The 19,431-nt window shown below is 41.6% G+C and overlaps 1 protein-coding gene across 5 annotated transcripts in view; it reads right to left on the bottom strand.

Annotated features, from left to right (window-relative positions):
* Window positions 1–19,431, bottom strand: part of ELAPOR2 (endosome-lysosome associated apoptosis and autophagy regulator family member 2) — a 291,435-nt gene that overhangs the window by 182,741 nt on the left and 89,263 nt on the right. For 3 of the 5 annotated variants that reach the window (XM_004263420.3, XM_033440083.2, XM_033440077.2), the window contains exon 1: window positions 5,648–6,031. The exons of the other annotated variants lie outside the window; for them this stretch is intronic. In XM_004263420.3, the coding sequence (XP_004263468.2) occupies window positions 5,648–5,836 (189 nt within the window). In that variant the 5' untranslated portion in view covers window positions 5,837–6,031. Of the gene's footprint in view, window positions 1–5,647; window positions 6,032–19,431 lie in introns of those variants that run through there. 5 annotated transcript variants of the gene reach the window in all.

Raw genomic sequence — 19,431 nt, 5'->3', positions numbered from 1 at the left:
GGAATACACTCTAATAGGAATATGTGCCACTCTATACTATGCTCTGCTATTTCCATCCCCTGCGCTAAAATATGACACTTCACAGATCTGTCAACTCTTGGTTTTACATTGTAAATATTGATGGTGTGAATACTTGCTCACATTTGCCTAAAACATGAGAAATGGTTCTGAGCATAAGAACTTGAAATGGAAAATTCACCTTCACAAGCATGACAGGCAAGATTAATTATGTTAACGGCTTGAAAACAGAGGCCAAGTCCTAACTTCTGCAGCAACAGTGTGGCTTTCGAATCTCTAACCCCTTAACCCACAGCCCAGGACCTTCAGAGACTTCCTGCAGAAAGGCTAAAGGTTACTTCTCAGCTATGCCCATCAAAGTCTAAAACAGAAGATATGACCATTTACAAGTCTACTGACTTATGTGGACACGGAAGACCCAAATTCTCACCAAATCTCGGAAGGTTATATTAATAAAATCTACTCTATCACTACTGCCTCACCCCCCAGTTAATACCTCCACAGGAACTACTGGGGCGTTAAGAATCAGGGAGCTAACTGTCAAACTCAATCTTGTCTCTTCAGGTCTCATCTCATTCGAATTTCTTGACCACTGACAACACAACCAACCCCTTTCTTCATCAAAGGCGTTTCTCCCTTTCCCCATAACTACACTGTTGCATTTCCCTGAAACTTGCCATTCCTTACATGTCACCTCTGTGGGCTGCTTGGTTCCTGCCCCATTTAATGTTCGTAAAAACCCAAGTTCTATCTTTCATCCTTTGTCCTCACTCCCTGGATGATCCCATCCAATCCAGCAGTGTCAACCTTGCCTTTCATTCAAGTGATTCCTGTATCTCCACACCGGCCCAGACCGTGCCCTGAGCCAACTGGATCTGCTACCTAACTGCCTACTGAACTCTCTAGAAGTCAGCTCTCCGGAACCAAGCTCCTTATCTCATCTTCCTCACAGAGGGTGCAGGTACATCCTCTAGACAAGGCAGAACCTTCCATTCCCTCAGCCTCCACATCCACCCACTGTCAATTCTATCTTCTAACATCATCCCTCTTTTCCATTTTCACTGCTGCTCATCAACTGAGGTTCTGTCATCCTTTACCTGCACTCTTACAATTGCTCCCGGCAGGTCTCACCTCTTTCTATTTCCCACCCCTCTCATGTGACCTCCATACTGTTGCCTAACTAAAGTATATTGCATTACTCCTGATTCTTTTTTTTTTTTTTTTTTTGCGGTACGCGGGCCTCTCACTGTTGTGGCCTCTCCCATTGCGGAACACAGGCTCCGGACACGCAGGCTCAGCGGCCATGGCTCACGGGCCCAGCCGCTCCACGGCACGTGGGATCTTCCCGGACCGGGGCACGAACCCGTGTCCCCTGCATCGGCAGGCGGACTCTCAACCACTGCGCCACCATGGAAGCCCACTCCTGACTCTTAAATCCTTCTATTGCTCCCTATCACCTACCAAATGAAGACCAGCTTCTTATCACGACAGAAGGTCCCCTATGATCAGGCTTCCGCCTGCCTCTCAGCCTCATATCTCATTAAGCTCCTCGTAGCATGCAGCACTCCAGTTATAACTAGTTACAGCATAACTGTTCTGTGCTTCTGCCATTTTCAACCTCTGCTCTACGTCAGAAATATCTTTCCCCCAAACCAGCGCAACCTCACATCTGACCCTTGTTTGCTTGGCAAATTCCTACCCGTCATTCCAGGCTCACTCACCTCCTCTACAGGGCCGTTTCACATCCTCCCCACTAGACTTAGGGCCCCTTTTTGCTCTCATAGCACCAAATCACTTCACTGCAAATGTTAGTTTACATATCTGGCTCATCCTTAGCCAATTAAATTTTATTTTTTTAATCTGTAATTTCTCATCAGCTGACATTTCACCTGGCACATAGTTTAAGCTCAGTAACTGTGGAATGAAAACTGTTGGCAAAGCAAGTCATCATTGAATCAAGATTCAGAGAGACCAATAGAATCATATTACGCAGGACTGTAGAGAAGTGCACTAAGAATCAAGCTAGTTTGTGATTTAATTTTCCAAATTTAAATAATGCATACATAATCCACTTAGTTCTGTTCTTTTCATGCACTTCTCTCTCACGCGGTCTATCTTATAATACCTTACTCCAACTCTGATTCATCTGTTGGCTTTTATCCTTCTTTTCCTCTGGCAGCCCCATTAAGTCCTCTTCTTCAATGAGTCAAAAATTCCATTGCATTCAACTCTTGGATAAGCCTATCCTCTGAACCTCTGAAGTCTCATTGTAGACCCTTCCTGAAACATCAGGATCTAGGTCTGCTAATCTAGCAATCATCAAATCTCATATGTGTATATGTGTGTGTGTGTGTGTGTGTAATTTATTTTCCTTTAACTTATCTTCATCCATCTTATCCTCACAATAGAGACAGGCAGGTCCCTTTTTATTACTATCATTTTACAAGTGAAAAGTAGATACCCAGAGGATATTTATCCTTCATAAGTTCCCCCATAAACAGTTTGAAGAAAATTCTGTACTTTCTGATATCCAGTCCTCATTTTTTTTTTTTTTTTTGCTTAAACACCATTTATCAAAGTCATATCCTATTGTTGTCCTTCAACCGCTGGCACATTGACTGTACTTTTATTGCCGTCTCCCCTTCCTGTTTGTGCTTGTATGTCCACCCTGCTGACTGTATCCCCAGCTGAGCCTTCCAAAGTAATCATTTTTCTTCCCTTTTCAGCTCCATAATCCAATGACTTTGACAAAGGAAGCTGTATTATATTTGAGTTTCACCCCAGAGTCCAATCCTCTGCAAAGAATCTAAGGGAAACTTTACCCACATCCCAGCTGTCTTTTGGAAGGGCCTCTTTTCTGAACTCAGGCAATCATAACTAGATTTCTCCCAGGCCAATTTTCTCTGCTTCTGGTCCTTCCCCTTTTGCTGCTTCCCGCCAAAACCAGGCAAGGAAAATGAGAGTCCCTGTAACTTAGTTAAACGTGATTACTTTTATAAAAATACTGATAAATGAGGACGAGACTAAAACTACTGGCAGCAATGAGGCTTAGAATTACCTGCGGATTTTCCCTTCAACATCCTCTCCTGTTATTAAGAGTTGGCTTTGGGCTTCCCTGGTGGCACAGTGGTTGAGAGTTCACCTGCCAATGCAGGGGACACGGGTTCGTGCCCCGGTCCGGGAAGATCCCACGTGCTGCGGAGCGGCTCGGCCCATGAGCCATGGCCGCTGAACCTGCGCGTCCGGAGCCTGTGCTCCACAACGGGAGAGGCCACAACAGTGAGAGGCCCACATACCGGGGGGGGAAAAAAAAAAAAGAGTTGGCTTTAGTTTCCAGCCTCAGAACCCTCACTTTCACGGTTTTCGCTGTCCTCCCCTCCACGTGGTGCTGTCCCTTACGTGGGGCATTGTAAGGGCATTCATGTCCTTTTCTGTTACTAAAGAGGGGAAAGGGATACACCGGCAGGAGTGGGCACCAGAGAGTTATTTTAACTATGTCTTAGCTCACAGGAGTTTGGCCCACATTTCCATAGCTGTATCTCAGAGGAAGGACCCTCCCTACCGGTAAGCAGAAGCAGACCCTTACCCTCAACACCTGAAAAACACCTGCCCTTCTCACATTCCTCTTAAAAACAGAGAGGAACAATGATCAACTCTGTTAATTAGCTCAGTGGGTTAGACGGGATGCCCAGAAGCAGATTCAGCCCCTTGCCCCTCCTATGTCCAAAGGAACCTCTAACTCTCCATCATCTTCCAACTGTTTGTCAGTCATAAGGAAGAATATAACTGGATCTGTGCATCACCTTTCTAAAAACACAACTAGCCACACACAGGCTCCAGAGCATCCTCCCATATATTTTATTTATTTCCATAAATTCAAAATTGAAACCTCAAGGAACTGAGTCGCATGCAATTTCTAAAGTCAGTACAATTAATTGAACACAGCCTTCCAGAACCTTCCGCCATCTCCCTGCCTCTGGTTTCAAGATTTGTCTCGGGTGGCAGACTCTTACTCCATTCTGCCTGGGTATACAGGGGTAGAACATGTGCTCACCTAAAGGATCAGTCTAGCTATAGTGGCCAAGCATCACCCCCACTGGCCCTGACTTTCACCTGTTTCAAGTAGAGTCTCCAATACTAAGAATTAATTTTACAAGAATCTTAAGACTTTTCACTTCAGGAAAAAAACAATAGGTTTTGCATATTGGGACTGGGGGCTGGAGGCAAGGTTTTAAGTTTGTCCTGTTACTATTCATTCTGAAGATGCCCAAGAAGCAGCATTCTGTGGAAGAATGGACTATTCCCAGGTGATAGGAGAATACAGATTAAACAACTAATTATACTAATAAACTCTGAAATTAAACACAGCTGTTCACTGAGTGCTTGCCCTGATTTCCCCAATTATAACACTATTGTGTGCTCGCACACATGCCTTTGATCTGATTCTCTTTCATTTCAGTCTGTCCTGGGACTGAGACCATGGGAGAGGAAGGTGAAATGCATGGATGATGGACGATGTCTAGAACGCGGATATTCTATAATTCAAGCCTGGGTAAAATTCAAAAGTGACACAAAGGAACAAGGTCTGGTCTTGTTTCCCAGAGGGGCTATTAGCTAACCCATTTTGCTATGTTAAATTAAAATGACCCATCACCCTGATTCTTAGCAATCTCCCTAAAAACCGTAACCACTCCTCATATCCTCCCCAACATAATCACTCAAAGTAGGTCAGAAATGTTGCTTCCTTCCCTTCATTGATTTTCATTAAGAGGATGCACTTTCTGGAACACTAAAGGGAAAGATAAACACCCAATACAAGTACCAATGACACCCCTTGTAAATTTTTGGCATTGTTAAGTCCAGTTCTCCTAAAAGCAGGGAAAAAAATCACATCACCTATAATTTACCTTTCTTGGCTATATATATATCAACAATAATCTCAAACTTTAAAACACACAGTAGCAATGCTTCATCCCAGGTGATGAACATCTCCCAAAAGGAGCATATTCACTCTGTCTTTTCTAATTTCCTAGATCACCAACCCACCTCTTCCCTAAATACTTTTTTCTTCCTAATTCACATCCACGTTTTGCCAGAAGGATGCCAAGTGACACCACACACTGGCTTAGCAAGTCCCCAGGGCCTCATCTGGAAGCTGAGAGCAGGGGAAGAGGAGGAAGGGGTTTGTACACACTGGGGAGTGGAGGGAGGGGGAGGGGAGCGGGACGCCCTCGGCGGACGTATCTGGCTCTCTGGAAAAGCTGTGAAGTGAGGGGTCTCCAAATCCCACTGGCGAAGCTTCCCCAGTCCCCTGCCCTTGCTGAAAGCTCTCCCTCGGCCCCAGGTCCTCAAGCCTGGCACTCCAAGACGGCGCCGCAAAGTCCTTCAGAGCCCTCAAAACACCAGGAGCGCGAAACGCACCCCCCAAAAGCGAGCAAAGCCACACACCCTCTCTCGGCCAGCTTCCCGGGGCGGGTAACTTCATCCCTGGAAACAAACGAAAAGCACGGTCCTCCAAGGAAGGAAAGAGGCAGAGAGCAGTAAACGGGCACGACCCTCATCCCACATCTCCCGCGCCCTCCTCGCCCCTCCCCCTCAAACTCCAGGTAAAAGACCAGGTGCGGCTCACCTCCAGGCAAGGAGGAAGCGGGCGGCCGGAGGAGGAGGGCAGGTCCCCAGCCCAGGCCGCTTGACAGCCGGCGAGCGCCCAACAGCAGATCCAGGCGGGGCTCCAGGGAGGCGAGAGCCCGCAGCGGGGAGCCCCGGCCGGCCGCCCCCGGCCCCTCCCCCGCGTCGGCCCCGGGCGGAGGAGCAGCATCTCCGTCCCGCTGTGGTCGGCCCGCCGGCCGGCAAGAAGGCAGCCTCCCCGAGTGGGGCGCGCTCCGGCTCCCGGACCGCGAGTGCTGCGCGCTTGGCTCGCCACTCGCTCGCCCCCTGCCCGGCTGCCCGCTGTCAGCTCTGCTGCGCTCGCGGCCCGGGCGGCCGGCGCCCGTGCTCCCGTCACGCCGGAGGGAGGGACCGCGGGGCGCGGGCGCGGCGCGGGGGCGGGACGCGGGGCGGGGATGCGGGAGCCCTGGAGCAGGTGGCGCGGGCGGGGCTGCGGCCCTGCCCGGCGGCTCCTGCGGGGCTGAGCGGCCCCCGGGGGAGGTGAGGGGGGGGAGCCTCATGACGCGAGAGAGGCCGGGGTGCCCTCGTGGTGTCTCCCGTCCCCAGTCCCCTTGGCCCACCAGGAGGGGCTCTCCGGGGGAGCAGGGGAAGCCAGAGTAAAATCCAGGACATCAGGACATTGTTTTCCGGCGGCGGGTGTTTAAAATCTTCCTACTTCCCGCGTCACACACAAACACACACGGATATGCCCCAGGAGCATCCCTTCGTAAGGATCCAAGCTAGCTGACGTCAGGCCGAATTTTGGGGTGATTAGGATTTGCATGAAATGGCGGGGAAGAAAGGGGGTATGAAATTTAGATGCAGTTTGTGACTCCGTTTTCTCACCTATTTTATGAAAATAATTACAATACCTAACCCATAAGGTTATTATGAGGATTAAATAAGTTGATGCACGTAAAGCCCTTGAAGAATGCCTGTCAAGCAATAGATGTGGTGTTTATTGAAAGTAGTAGTAACTGTAATTATTGCTACTGTTGGTGTTACTTCATGGGGATAACATGTAAACTTGGGCAAGTTAAGTCCTTTTATTTCCGCAGGAAGCAGGTTCTCCATTTGTACAATGACTGGGGTGGTCTTCATTTTTTCTTTCATTCAAAAATACACTGATCCGGGTGGTAGGCACCAAGTGGTAAGCAAGATGAACATTAAGCCTTCGTTACTGTCAGGGATCTCAAGGGTCCCTTCGTCTAAAATTCTGTGAATGGGTGAGTTATCCTGTTGTTCAAAAGGAGCACCCGAATTTCTGATAATTATGCACCTGGAGAAATCGACCTAGCAGATCCAGTATAAGTTGACTTGAATTTGTCCGTGGCACGGTCTCTAACGTCCTTTTCTTTCTTTTTATTTATTTATTTATTTATTTTTGGCTGCATTGGGTCTTCGTTACTGTGAGCAGGCTTTCTCTAGTTGCGACGAGCAGGGGCTACTCTTCCTTGCAGTGCGGGGACTTCTCACTGCCGTGGCTTCTCTTTGTTGCAGAGCGCGAGCTCTAGGCGCGCAGGCTTCAGTAGTTGCGGCGCACAGGCTTAGTTGCTCCGCGCCAAGTGGGATCTTCCCGGACCAAGGCTCGAACCTGTGTCCCCTGCATTGGCAGCCGGATTCTTAACCACTGCAACACCAGGGAAGTCTCTCTAATGTCCTTTTAATAAACATTTGCACGTGAAATGTGAAAGTTCTTTTCTCTCTCTCCCTCTCTCTCAATCTCTCTCCCCTGTCTTGTGTGTTCTGCTTATAACAGTAATGCATGTTTACTGTAAACATTTTGGAAAATATTGAAGACTATCGGGAAGAATATAAAAATCACTTGGGATCCCACCACCCAAATATGACACTATTAGCGGTATTAGCATGTTGAGGAATTTCCTTCCTGGTGTTTGTGTGTGTACTGCAAAACGGGAATTATCGTTTGTAACCTGCTTTTATTTTTTCCTTAACATTAATATTTTCTCAAGTCATTAAAGTCTCTGACAGCACAACTTAAGTAACCATATAATATATTCTACTGTTTGGATTATTTGTAATTTACTTTTGGATATTAGGCACTGTTCCTCAAGTATTTGATGTTATTAATAATTCTAGAATGAATGCCCTAGTACATAATCTGTGCATACATCTTTTAATTTTCTATGATGCCTTTCAGAATTGAAATCATTGGATTACATAGCATGTGCATTTTTTAAGTTTTTGATGAATAGTGCAAAAATTCCTTAAAAAATTTTTATGTCAGTTGTTACCAGCAGTTTATGAGTACTTATTTCACAGCATTCTAGATTATAATACTTCAGATATTTGCCATTTTGGAAGAAGAGAAAAATGCTAGTGTATTAATATTTTTTAAATGTATAGTCATTTTTATAATTAGTAATGTTACTGAACTCAGGTTCAGCTGCTCGCTGCTCAAAATCCAGTACTGGAGAGGCAAGTGTTGGTAGAAAGGAAAGTTTGCTTTAATCAGAAGGCCAGCAATCTGGAGAGAAGGTGGACTCGTTTCCCAGAACCAACTCCCCAGGTTCTGCTCAGCCATGAGAGTTTTTAAAGGGAAAAGAGGGAAAGAATCTCAGTGAATCACCGAGGCAGGAGGTTAGATTCTTCATCATTCTCCACTGTGTGCAGACTGGCTGACTCCTCAGTATCTTTCTTCAGAAATTATCTTGCCCATGTGATCTGCCTACAGGATTGCAAAGGGGGCTGCTGTGGGTAGAGAGCTGGTCATTCTTTAACTACTTAATTCTTCATTCTTACTACTTTTAACCTAGGAAAAGAATCAGCAGGTTAGCCAAGGCATGGTGTGCATTCAGTAGAACATAAGTCAGGAGTAAAGTTAAATTGCCTAGTGATGTCATTTCTATAATTATGTTCTTTTAGGGTTAGAGAGGAACAGGAATGGACAAACAGGAAAGGGGCAAAAGAGCTGCTTTCCGTAATACTGAATAATTTTTCATATATATTTACTGGCTATATATTTCCTTCTCTTGTCAGTGTGTGTGAATTTCTCACTGGCACTCTATGACCATTTTTCTATTGAATTTCAATCTTTTTGTATTGATTTGTAAGCAATCTTTGTAAGTTTTATATATTACACCTTTGCTTACCATATATGTCACAAATACTCTTCTCAGTTTGTAGTTTTCCTTTTAATTTTGTTTCTGGTGACCTTTTCTGCAGAAGATTGTCATTTTTATGTACTCAACTATTTCCTTTTGTGATTTCATTTTATGCTTAGAGGTACAGTACTTCTGCAAGATCAAACAGATGCCTATATTTTCTTATTTTATTACTTTATATGTTTTTATTATTTAATCCATCCAGAATTTGAGTCAAATTACATTATTATTTTTGTCATCTAAGTGAGACCTAACAACATGGCTAATGGATTGAAAACAATTGCTTGTAAAAACAAAGGTCATTCCAGTCAACCTAGGTCAAATGACAATTACAGATTTTCCTAAATGGGACAACTTGCCACTGTCAATAAATGATTTTCTCATAGGATTCTCACCTAGAGAAAACATGTTGACCTTAAGTAATTAAAACCAGCATACAGACTGATAGAGAAAGGAAAATTCCAAGAAAATTTTGTGGTTCCTTTGTAGCTGTTTATTTTAGAATTTAACAGCAGATTATTCAAATGGTTTCTGATTATCTGACCAATAGCTTTATTCTTAAAAGTCTAATTTTATTAAGTACTTTAATAGAAAATTCCCAATGGAATATTTTGGGGAGAGGTTCAACTATGAAGGATTAAAAAGTTAAAAGTCACTAGATGGTCATCAATTTTCCACTTTATTTTGTGCCATGTGTACCTGAAAATTGAACCAAACTTTGTTAACAATCGACAAAAGCCATAGCTATAGCCCAGTGATGCTAAACACAGATTTATTTTCTTTTTTTAACTTTAAGCAGATTTTGGTCAAAATAACCCCAACTATTTTTTTTTTTAAAGAAACTGCTTTTTTAAAATTTATTTATTTTTGTTGTGTTGGGTCTTCGTTTCTGTGCGAGGGCTTTCTCTAGTTGCGGCGAGCAGGGGCCACTCTTCATCTCGGTGCGCGAGCCTTTCACTGTCGCGGCCTCTCCCGTTGCGGAGCACAGGCTCCAGACGCACAAGCTCAGTAGTTGTGGCTCACGGGCCTAGTTGCTCCGCGGCATGTGGGATCTTCCCAGACCAAGGCTCGAACCCGTGTCCCCTGCATTGGCAGGCATATGCTCAACCACTGCGCCACCAGGGAAGCCCCAACCCCAACTTTTTAAAGATTGCCTAAGCACACAAAAGTTATAAAAAATAAAATCTGAATGAATCTAAGTAGCAATTTTTTAAAAGTCAATTTTAATCAGTCAAAATGAAAAAAAAATAATGGAAAGTGTTTTCTGTACCTAATTAGCAGAAGATAATTTCAGCAAATGTATTTTGTGGGTTATACACTCAAGAGAACAGGTATTTCTGGAGAGCAATGACAATATGTATTAAGTGTCTTTAATATAGTTATTCTTAATTTAGTAATTTTTATTTCCAGGACTCTCATTTAAGAAACCGATTAAGTAAGGAGCACAAAGTTTCTCTATAAGAATACTCACTGCTGTCTAATACAGTTCAAAATGAAGTAATTTAAGTGCCCCAAAATAGGAGAATGGCTAAATGAATTATGCTACTTCACATGGTAGGATTATACAGACATTGAAAATCATGTTTCCCAGAGAATATGAAATGAATTGAGGAAATGGGATCATTTAATGTTAATGTAAATCTTAATAAACAGTATATTGCCAATTACAGTGTGTGTCAGGGGAAAGGAGGGGATTGAAGTATGCTTTATGGAAGGAATATGTCTAGAAGAAGATAAACCCATTAGCAGTGATAATCTTTTAATGGTGGCATACAGACATTTTTTTCTTTCATTTTTACAGATGTCTTCAATTATTATTTTTATAATAATTATGAATTACTTTAAAAGTTTCTATCCTTTAATGCCAATCAATCCTGCCTGAAAAAAATCATCAAAGATGTATACCACAATGTAAGAACAAAAAGTTTCACCAGTGTTATTGGTAAAAGAAAATAAATGAAACCTAAATATCTGATACTAGGGAAACTTTAAGTAAATACTGATATTTAATGGTATATTATCGCAACACAAAGAATTTTTAAGCAAAGTGTCTGACAGAGGGATAAGCTTTTATGAAAATGCTTTCAATTAAATGGGAAAAATGATGACATAAAATTTATATAGATACATTCAATATAGTAAAGGTATAAGACATGGACAGAAGAAAATGAACCAATTTCAGGACAGTGATTGCCTAGTGGAAAAGACAGGAAAGTGGGATTGGGGAGGAGTATAAAAGGGACTTCACTTTCACCTCTAATATTTATTTCTGAAAAGAAAGAAGGGTGAAACGGAGGTACTCTTATTATCCCCATTTTACAGATGAGAAAATAAAGGCACAAGTTGCTCAGCAAGATACTGTGTGAGGTTTCAGACACAGGCAGTCTGATTCTAGGACTCACCCATTTAGGAGGTGGTTTTTTCACGCTCTGTATTTTTCTATATTTTTGAAATATTTAAAAATTTAAATTATTATATAGAATAGGAGCTTAACTAGGTTTTAAAATCCATATTAAAAAGACAAAAAACAAACCAACTGAGGGACTTCCCTGGTGACACAGTGGTTAAGAATCTGCCTGCCAACGCAGGGGACACGGGTTTGATCCCTGGTCCAGGAAGATCCCACGTGCCGCGGAGCAACTAAGCCTGTGGGCCAGTGCTCCTCAACAAGAGAAGAAGCCACTGCAATGAGAAGCCTGCGCACCGCAACGAAGAGTAACCCCCGCTCTCCGCACCTAGAGAAAGCCCCCGTGCAGCACCGAAGACCCAACACAGCCAAAAATTAATTAATTAATTAATTTAGAAAAAATAAACCAAATGATTAATAATGGGTGTTTTCTGGGTAAGATGAATATGGGTGTTTTTTTTTTTCTTTTTACTTTTCCATATTTCCAAATGTTTTACAGAAAATACATATTAGTTCAATTTTTTAAACAAGAAAGCTGGGGTATATTAAAAAAGTATGATACTTAAGCTATTCTATCATATACTGTATATTACACATCCATTTTTTCATATTTTAAATAACTGTGGGAGAAGAAGAATGAGGAATTAGTGAGGATAAATGGAGAGGATTCTAAAAGCAACAAAAAAGATGATTCAAAAAATGGAAAATAGGTCATATGTGGAAAGGTTAGGGTAACTTGATTTACTGTCTCTAAGTCCATGAGAGCCCTTCACCAGTGAGAAATCTCCTTTGCTCTTCATGTCCTTCAGGGATCAAGTAATAGTGTGGAGTCAGACAAACTTGCTTTTGAAATTGAAACTCCACTACTTACTGGCTGTATGATTTGGGGAACAATGCCTAATCTTCCTTGGCTTCAGTTTCCTCATCTGTAAATTAGAGCTAAAAATACCTGACACTGTAGGCTTGGTGTGTAATGAGTTAATGTACCCAAAGCATCACCATGCTTATTGGTATATTTGTAGCTCTTTATAAATGTTCCTTTCTTAAACTATTTACACAGCATTTCTCCACTGGAGTCCAAAATCCACCAGGAAGAGGTGAGAGAGGGATGCCTCCAATGTCTTCTCAGGAGATTAGAAGTTTTCTCTGAAAGTTTTTGTATTTGCACTTTGTTGATAATAAGGAAAAAAATTATATATATATATATTCACATATACAGTTTGATTACTTGTATGTAATCTTCAGCATGAAATATTAGTACCTTTGTTTGCAATTGACTTTATGATCCTAAAGGCACCTGACTCCCTGCAGGCCAGCCACACTGGCCTCCTTGCTGTTCCTTCAACCTACCAGACATGCTTCTACCTCAAAACCTTTATGTTTGTTTGTTCCCTCTGCCCAGAATGCTCCTCCTTCTTTGGGTCTTTACTCAAATGTCATTTTACCAGTAAGCACTAGCCACCTTTTCTAAAATCCCTGTCATTCCCTATCTCCCTTCCTTGCTTCACTTTTCTCCCTAGCGCTATCATCATGCTGCCCATTTTACTTGTCTGTCTCTCCTTACTAAAATGGAAACTCCATGAAAACAGAATTTGTGTTTGCTTTTAATGGCTATATTTTCAGATCTAGTACATAGACACTCACTAAATATGTGTTGCGTGCACTGATGTGTTATGTAATCACCATAAATGACAGCAATTAATTTTTTATCATTAATATGAAATATTTCAGACACACAGCAATTAATTTAATAGGTTCTAAAAATTATCCAAAGATCAATTTGGGGGGAATCCCTAAATTCTCAATTTCAGAAACAAAGGATCAGTTGCAGATAACAGAATCCAGTTCATTCAGTATAAAGAGAAAGGAATTTATTACGCAGTATTGGGTACCTTGCAGATCTTCTTGGAGGGCCAGTAAACAAAGCTTGGATCTATGCAGCCAGGTAAAACACAGCTTGGAGTGATACCCTACCACTCACAAAACTATTGTAGTGGAAATTCCACGGCAGCCTTCACATACCCCTCAGTGCCTGTGACGCCAAGGACTAAACATACAAACCTCTATGCCTACTAGAGCAGAAGAGCCAAATACCCCTGATGCTGTGTCAGCCAGAAAAATAAATCTTCGCTCATGCAGCTGCCGTCTCATGTTTCTCAATTACTCCTTCTGAGTCTTGTGTGGGTACATTTCCTCGGCAAATCTAGTTTTAATGTAAAATCTAGCTATAAGGAAATCTTGAAAATGTTTTAGCTGTCTCACCTCTTTGGTTCAGAAAGGCACACTAAAAGTGGGACAGTTTGCAGAGAAGTGAGTCAAACTACAATTCAGCAGCTGTCCACCCTCTTGCTACTCAACATGCCTGAACACACTTATTCCTGCATTGAAGCATCCATCTCTGGGTGATATTCATTTCTCTTCTATGTCAAAGACAAGCCCATTGTGATATCCCAAAATCTATCAGATAAATTATAAAATTATCACCAACCCACCATATATTAAAAACTAGGGGATTACTCTTCAGCAATAAAAAGGAATGAACTATTGACACACCTTATAACTTGGATGAATATCATAGGCATTAGGCTAAGGGAAAGAAGCCAATCCCAAAAGCATACATACTGTATGATTCCACTTATATGACATTGTCAAAAAGACTAAACTATCATGACAGAAATCAAATCAGTGTTTGTTGGGGGTTAGGGGTGGTGGTAGGGAAGTGTGACTATGAAAGGATAACACAAGGGAAATTTTGGCAGGGGTGATGAAATTGTTTTGTATCTTGATTGTGATGGTGGTCACACAAACCAACATATGTATTAAAAGTCATAGAACTGTGCACCAAAAAAGTCAATTTTCCTGTATGCTAATTTAAAAATTAATTATTTTTAAAACAGTACAATTCAGAGAATACTAAAGTTATCAGCCACTAAAGCTGACATTAAGTTTTATAGACATTAAATATTTATTAATTTTGAAAAAATAGGGAAACAAAAGAGGAAAAGATTAATATGTTAGAACAAGGAAGAAAATATGAGGAGGGACAATCACTTTCATTTCTGCAAATGCTTCTGAGATTATCTTTGGTTATTGACAACTTTCTTCCTCCAAGTTCCTTTTGTGCTCAGACAGCACCTCAGCTGGTCATGGTTCTTTGGCTGGTGAGCTAATCCGAAGCTTAATTCCTGAGTGGTCTGAACCTTGGTGATACCAGCTGTATGGGGTTGCTGTGGTCTGCCATTAACTTTTGGCACTGGATATTACAATACTAGGAGGCACTCCGGAGGAATCCCTGAGCTCCATTTTAGAAAATTACAGTAACCCACTACAGTAAACTTTTTTTCCTTCCTGGTCCCTTGGCAAGAGGAGCCCAAAAAAGCCAAATGGCAGTCTCAAATCCCAACTTTCAGTTCAATTTTCTCCCCTGGTGGAATATTTATCCACTGAATACTAAGACCTTCAAACTAGCAGGACTTGAACTTGAGAAGGAAAATTTTGTGCTTTGGTCATTCAGTGTAATCATGAGATACCACCCACACTTCACTCTTCAATTTCTGGACCAATGTGTCCTGCTTTGGGGAGAAACAGCGTCATACGTTAGTCACTAGTTCAGAGAATGTATTTTATCCTGAAGGATACCACCCTAATGTCAAAAGGTGTTATTTCCCAGCTGACACAGTAAATCAGTTCCTTGGACCATTCTTCTATGCCATAAGTCAGGTGTTTTGGGGTGAAGGTTTTATGGAAATACCAGTGAACCCCAAGAGCAGCGACCTTAATTATTTTGCTGTGAAATGAGTCTCTTGATTAAAAACAATATTCTGTGAGAAAACATGATGTAATAACGCATGATGTAAGTAAGGCAGTAAGTCAACAGAATCAGCATAACGGCCCAGGAAAACAAACCATAACCAGATTGTGTTTATTCCAGTGAGGACAAAGCACCGTTCACTCCATAATGGAGGGGACCCAGTATAATGAACCAGCAGGTAGGCTGGCCCCCTCATTATGTTATGGAATATCAAGAGCTCCCTATTGGTCTCCAAGGCTGGCTGATTGGCATTTAGCCATAGTGGGAGAGCCAGGTCAGCCTCAGAGAGAGGCTATCGGGTTTTTTATTGATGCATATGCAGTCAGCATCACTGCTATGATGGACCATTGTTCATGGGCTCACTGACACAGTAAAGTCACTAGGGAAAGAAGGTGACTGACATCAACAGTGAATCATCTAGTTTACCTGGTTATTGAACACGTGGTGAAAATTCACATGGGACATTAATATTCCCTCATGCTAGGCCCATTTCAAGAGACTCATTCCCATACTTCTTCCCCAATCTTCCTCATCAGCGAGCCTCAAATCCTGTTCTTTCCAGCTCCTTCACCATATGGCCAAACCTTTAGCTATCACCCGTGAGTTGGTGTAGAACTGACATCATGTCATCTCCCTGGTTAAGTTCACCATAAGGTTTTGGAGCTAAAGGAAGAGGAGTTCCCTTTATTGTCCTTCAGAGCCACTCATGAGTTATTTGTTAATCAATATAAAAGCAGAGGACCAATCCTTGAGTTTTTCAACACATAATTCTAAGGCCAGGAAGCATAAACTAAAAATCAAAGAAAAACTAGGGCTTCCCTGGTGGCGCAGTGGTTGAGAGTCCGCCTGCGGATGCAGGGGACATGGGTTCGTGCCCCAGTCCGGGAAGATTCCACATGCCGCGGAGCGGCTAGGCCTGTGAGCCATGGCCACTGAGCCTGCGCGTCCGGAGCCTGTGCTCCACAACGGGAGAGGCCACAACAGTGAGAGGCCTGCGTACCGCAAAAAAAAAAAAAAAAAACCAAAGGAAAATTAAACCACTTGGAAGCAGACTATTACGCTGAGTGAGATACTAAATGTCGATACAATTTTTTCCTGTGACATACATTGCTCCAAGAATCCTCTGCAATAACAAGCTTGCCTGTGAACCATATACTCAATATTTGCATGCCTATTAGCTAATACTGATATTAGTTGGGACAGGAGCATTGCTAGCAACTAACTAAAGCTGAGCCATCAGAAATCCTGTGACCTGACAGTTCTTTAATCATTTTATCCACTTCCCTACTTTAAAAGAAATGCAAGTATGATTGGCATGCACAGATTCTGCAAATCCATTTACCCGGATACCTCAGATAAGAGCAGGGAAGGAAATACATTTTAGCTCTTAAAGGTCAGGGATATGCAATTCTTATTTCATGTGAGAGGCTTCAGTCAAATAATTTGGGAGAAAAGACTAGGTGACTGGATGCAGATTTTTTTTTTAAGGTTTTAAATGTTAAGCACTGTAAAGAAGTCCACAGCTGAACCTCAGGAAAGGACTGGCCTTTAAAGATCACTGAGCCAAATCCCATCTCAAATCCCTGAATCCTCTCGGCAATTCTCCCTCAAATGACTTTTCAGACTTAAAAAAAAACTTCAGTAACTGAGAAATCACTACCTTTGCAGGCAGCCATGTAAGGAAGTCCTTCTTCAGGGGAACAAAATATCTGTCTCATTGTCACAGTTCTAACTCTGGGGCCCAAACAGAGCCAGCCCCATTCCTCTTTCAATGACAACCCTTCCGATAGCTTCTTCTATCATAATCTTCTCCTCTCCAGAATAAATGTCACCAGGTTCTTCCATCATTTTTCACATGGTTTGACTTTACGTTCACCTTAATTTTCGAATATTCCTCTTGAAAGTATACATTTAAACTGAAGTAGTAGCATAGATTTAGTCTATAAGAGAGAAGTATAATTTACCATATTCTAGAGAGGCTTTAGTTGGTTTTTTTTTTGCAGTTTCATGTCCAGGGGGATTTTCTGAAAGTTGCACTAATGTTCACTGTAATTGCTAACATTCATTAGGAGCTCAGGATATGCCAAGCACCTTGAAGAGGGCCTCACGTGCATCATCTTGTTTAATTCTCCTGACGTCCGCCTGTGAGGTAGATACTATTTTATCCCTATTTTCAAATAAGGAAAATAAGGCTTAGAAAGAATAAGTACCCTACCCAGGGTCAAATACCCCATAAGTGGAAGAAGTTGGATTCTATCCCAGGATTTCTGGAAAAGTAGTAGCACCTATTGAACACTTAGTATGTGCCAGCACTGTGCTGAGCTCTCACCTCAAACTAAGTAGCTAGTATTATTATTCCCATTTTACACACAGGGAAACTGAGGCTTAGAGGCGTATAACAAAATGGTTAGAAATGATGAAATAGGTTATCTGAACAAGTTCACTTTATATACCCAGATTCAGGATTTTTATTTACCCCTTATAACATTAATCTTACTAGATTCAGTCTATTACTCTGTCAAAATTTTTTAGAGATACTGACTTGATCCAAAGTATTTTTATCCCTGCTCCATTTTTACAACTGCAAGTCTTATAGGAAAGTTTTCCATGTGTTCAAATTACCAACAAATTACACTGCATGGAAGGAGAACTAGGAAAGAGCCATGCACAAGCCACTGGAAACCTCTCTCCAGATGCCATCAACACACTCACCAGACCGTATCAGCCAGTCATTCAACCTTTAATACACTATTTATTTATTTATTTTAAAATTTTAATTTTCTTTATTTTTGGCTGCATTGGGTCTTCGCTGCTACGCGCGGGCTTTCTCTCGTTGTGGCGAGCGGGGGCTACTCTTCGTTGTGGTGCGCATGCTTCTCACTGCGGTGGTTTGTTGCAGAGCATGGGCTCTAGGCACATGGGCTTCAGTAGTTAGCATGCGGGCTCAGTAGTTGTGGTGCATGGGCTTAGTTGCTCCGTGGCATGTGGGATCTTCCCGGACCAGGAATCAAAGCCGTGTCCCCTGCATTGGCAGGCGGATTCTTAACCACTGCGCCATCAGGGAAGCCCCTAATACACTATTTAATCTAGGCCATATTTCTCCATTTTGTCCACAAGAACACAATTTAAGTGTCCTACTGAGATACAGATTTGTCATCCCAGCTCAAACTTAACAACACTACCAAGAGAATATCATATTAATGTGAAGTAATTTAGAGATAGTAAATCTATCTTGGATCTTAGTGATCACCATTTGTTTCTAAGTATTTGTTATGTTTTCAGAAATGAAACACTAAATTAAATATATTTGAAGTTGCTTTCATGCTCATGATACTATATTTTTATTCGTGTAATTAGAGATAGCATTTTCTCCATGATCAAAATGATGTGTGACTTCCAGTGTCTCCCCACTCAGTCTTCTGAGTTGATTTTTGACTTGAGTTGATTTTTATAATCCATGCTTGTGATCTTGACCCCTTGGGCATCTTTAAGATTGGCAGTATAATTTTAGGGTTTTGTTTGCATTTTGGATTTCGTTAAGCTGACAGTTCTACTTTTTCCTTAATTGAATTACCCATTAACTGTAAGTAAATTACCTTGTCCTGCAAGTCATCCAGAAGTTTTTCATAAATAGATGCTTGGCACCTGAGTAATAATCCTTTAAGACTATGAATCTGTCATACAATCTTTCCGGGCTTTGAAATGCCATAATATATTCAGTAGATATGGCAGTTTTCTGCTACCTCTGATTTCATTGCTTGGCATTTAATAGTCCTTCTTTGTATAAAATCATGTTTCCTTTCAGTTCTGTACTACAATGTTACCTCTTTTTAAAACATTTAAAGCAACATTACAGATTCAAACTTAAGTTAATTTAGGCATCCGAATGCTACCACATATGACTGTAATGTTATTCACAAAGATAATGACCACTGAGAAGCATAGGAATTGGGGCATATTGCTTTTGACACTGTTTTTAGGAAACACCCAGATTCCAAGTATGTCAAAATGTGAAAAATATGTAACTCTGATAATTGAAGAAAAACAATAGTTATGCTGATTATTGAGTTTATGTGACAAATTGTGCCCATATTTCAAAGTAGTACAAAACTGAGAATTTTCAACAGTATTTTCCTGCCCTCCAGTCCCCATCTACAACCTATAACAGAAGATAAAGACGTTTGATTAGGAAATAATAAACGTCAGACATCTAACATTATAAAATGCTTTGTTCAAGATACTTTGTATTTTTCAACTGATTACCAAATTTCCTCACATGCTTTTGTAAATCTGGTGTCCTGTCCCAATTAGTTTTATTTTAAATGTATCTGTAGAGCTATTACCCCTTTGAGAGATACAAAAGGTCACTTTCCTTTTCTAAAACACAGAATTATTCAACAGAGCTTAATAACTGCAAGCTAATG

Source organism: Orcinus orca, chromosome 9 (genome assembly GCF_937001465.1).
Source record: "Orcinus orca chromosome 9, mOrcOrc1.1, whole genome shotgun sequence".
Classification (NCBI taxonomy): Eukaryota; Metazoa; Chordata; class Mammalia; order Artiodactyla; family Delphinidae; genus Orcinus; species Orcinus orca.
Note: the sequence above shows the minus strand (reverse complement) of the source record. Positions and strands in the feature narration are given on the sequence as shown.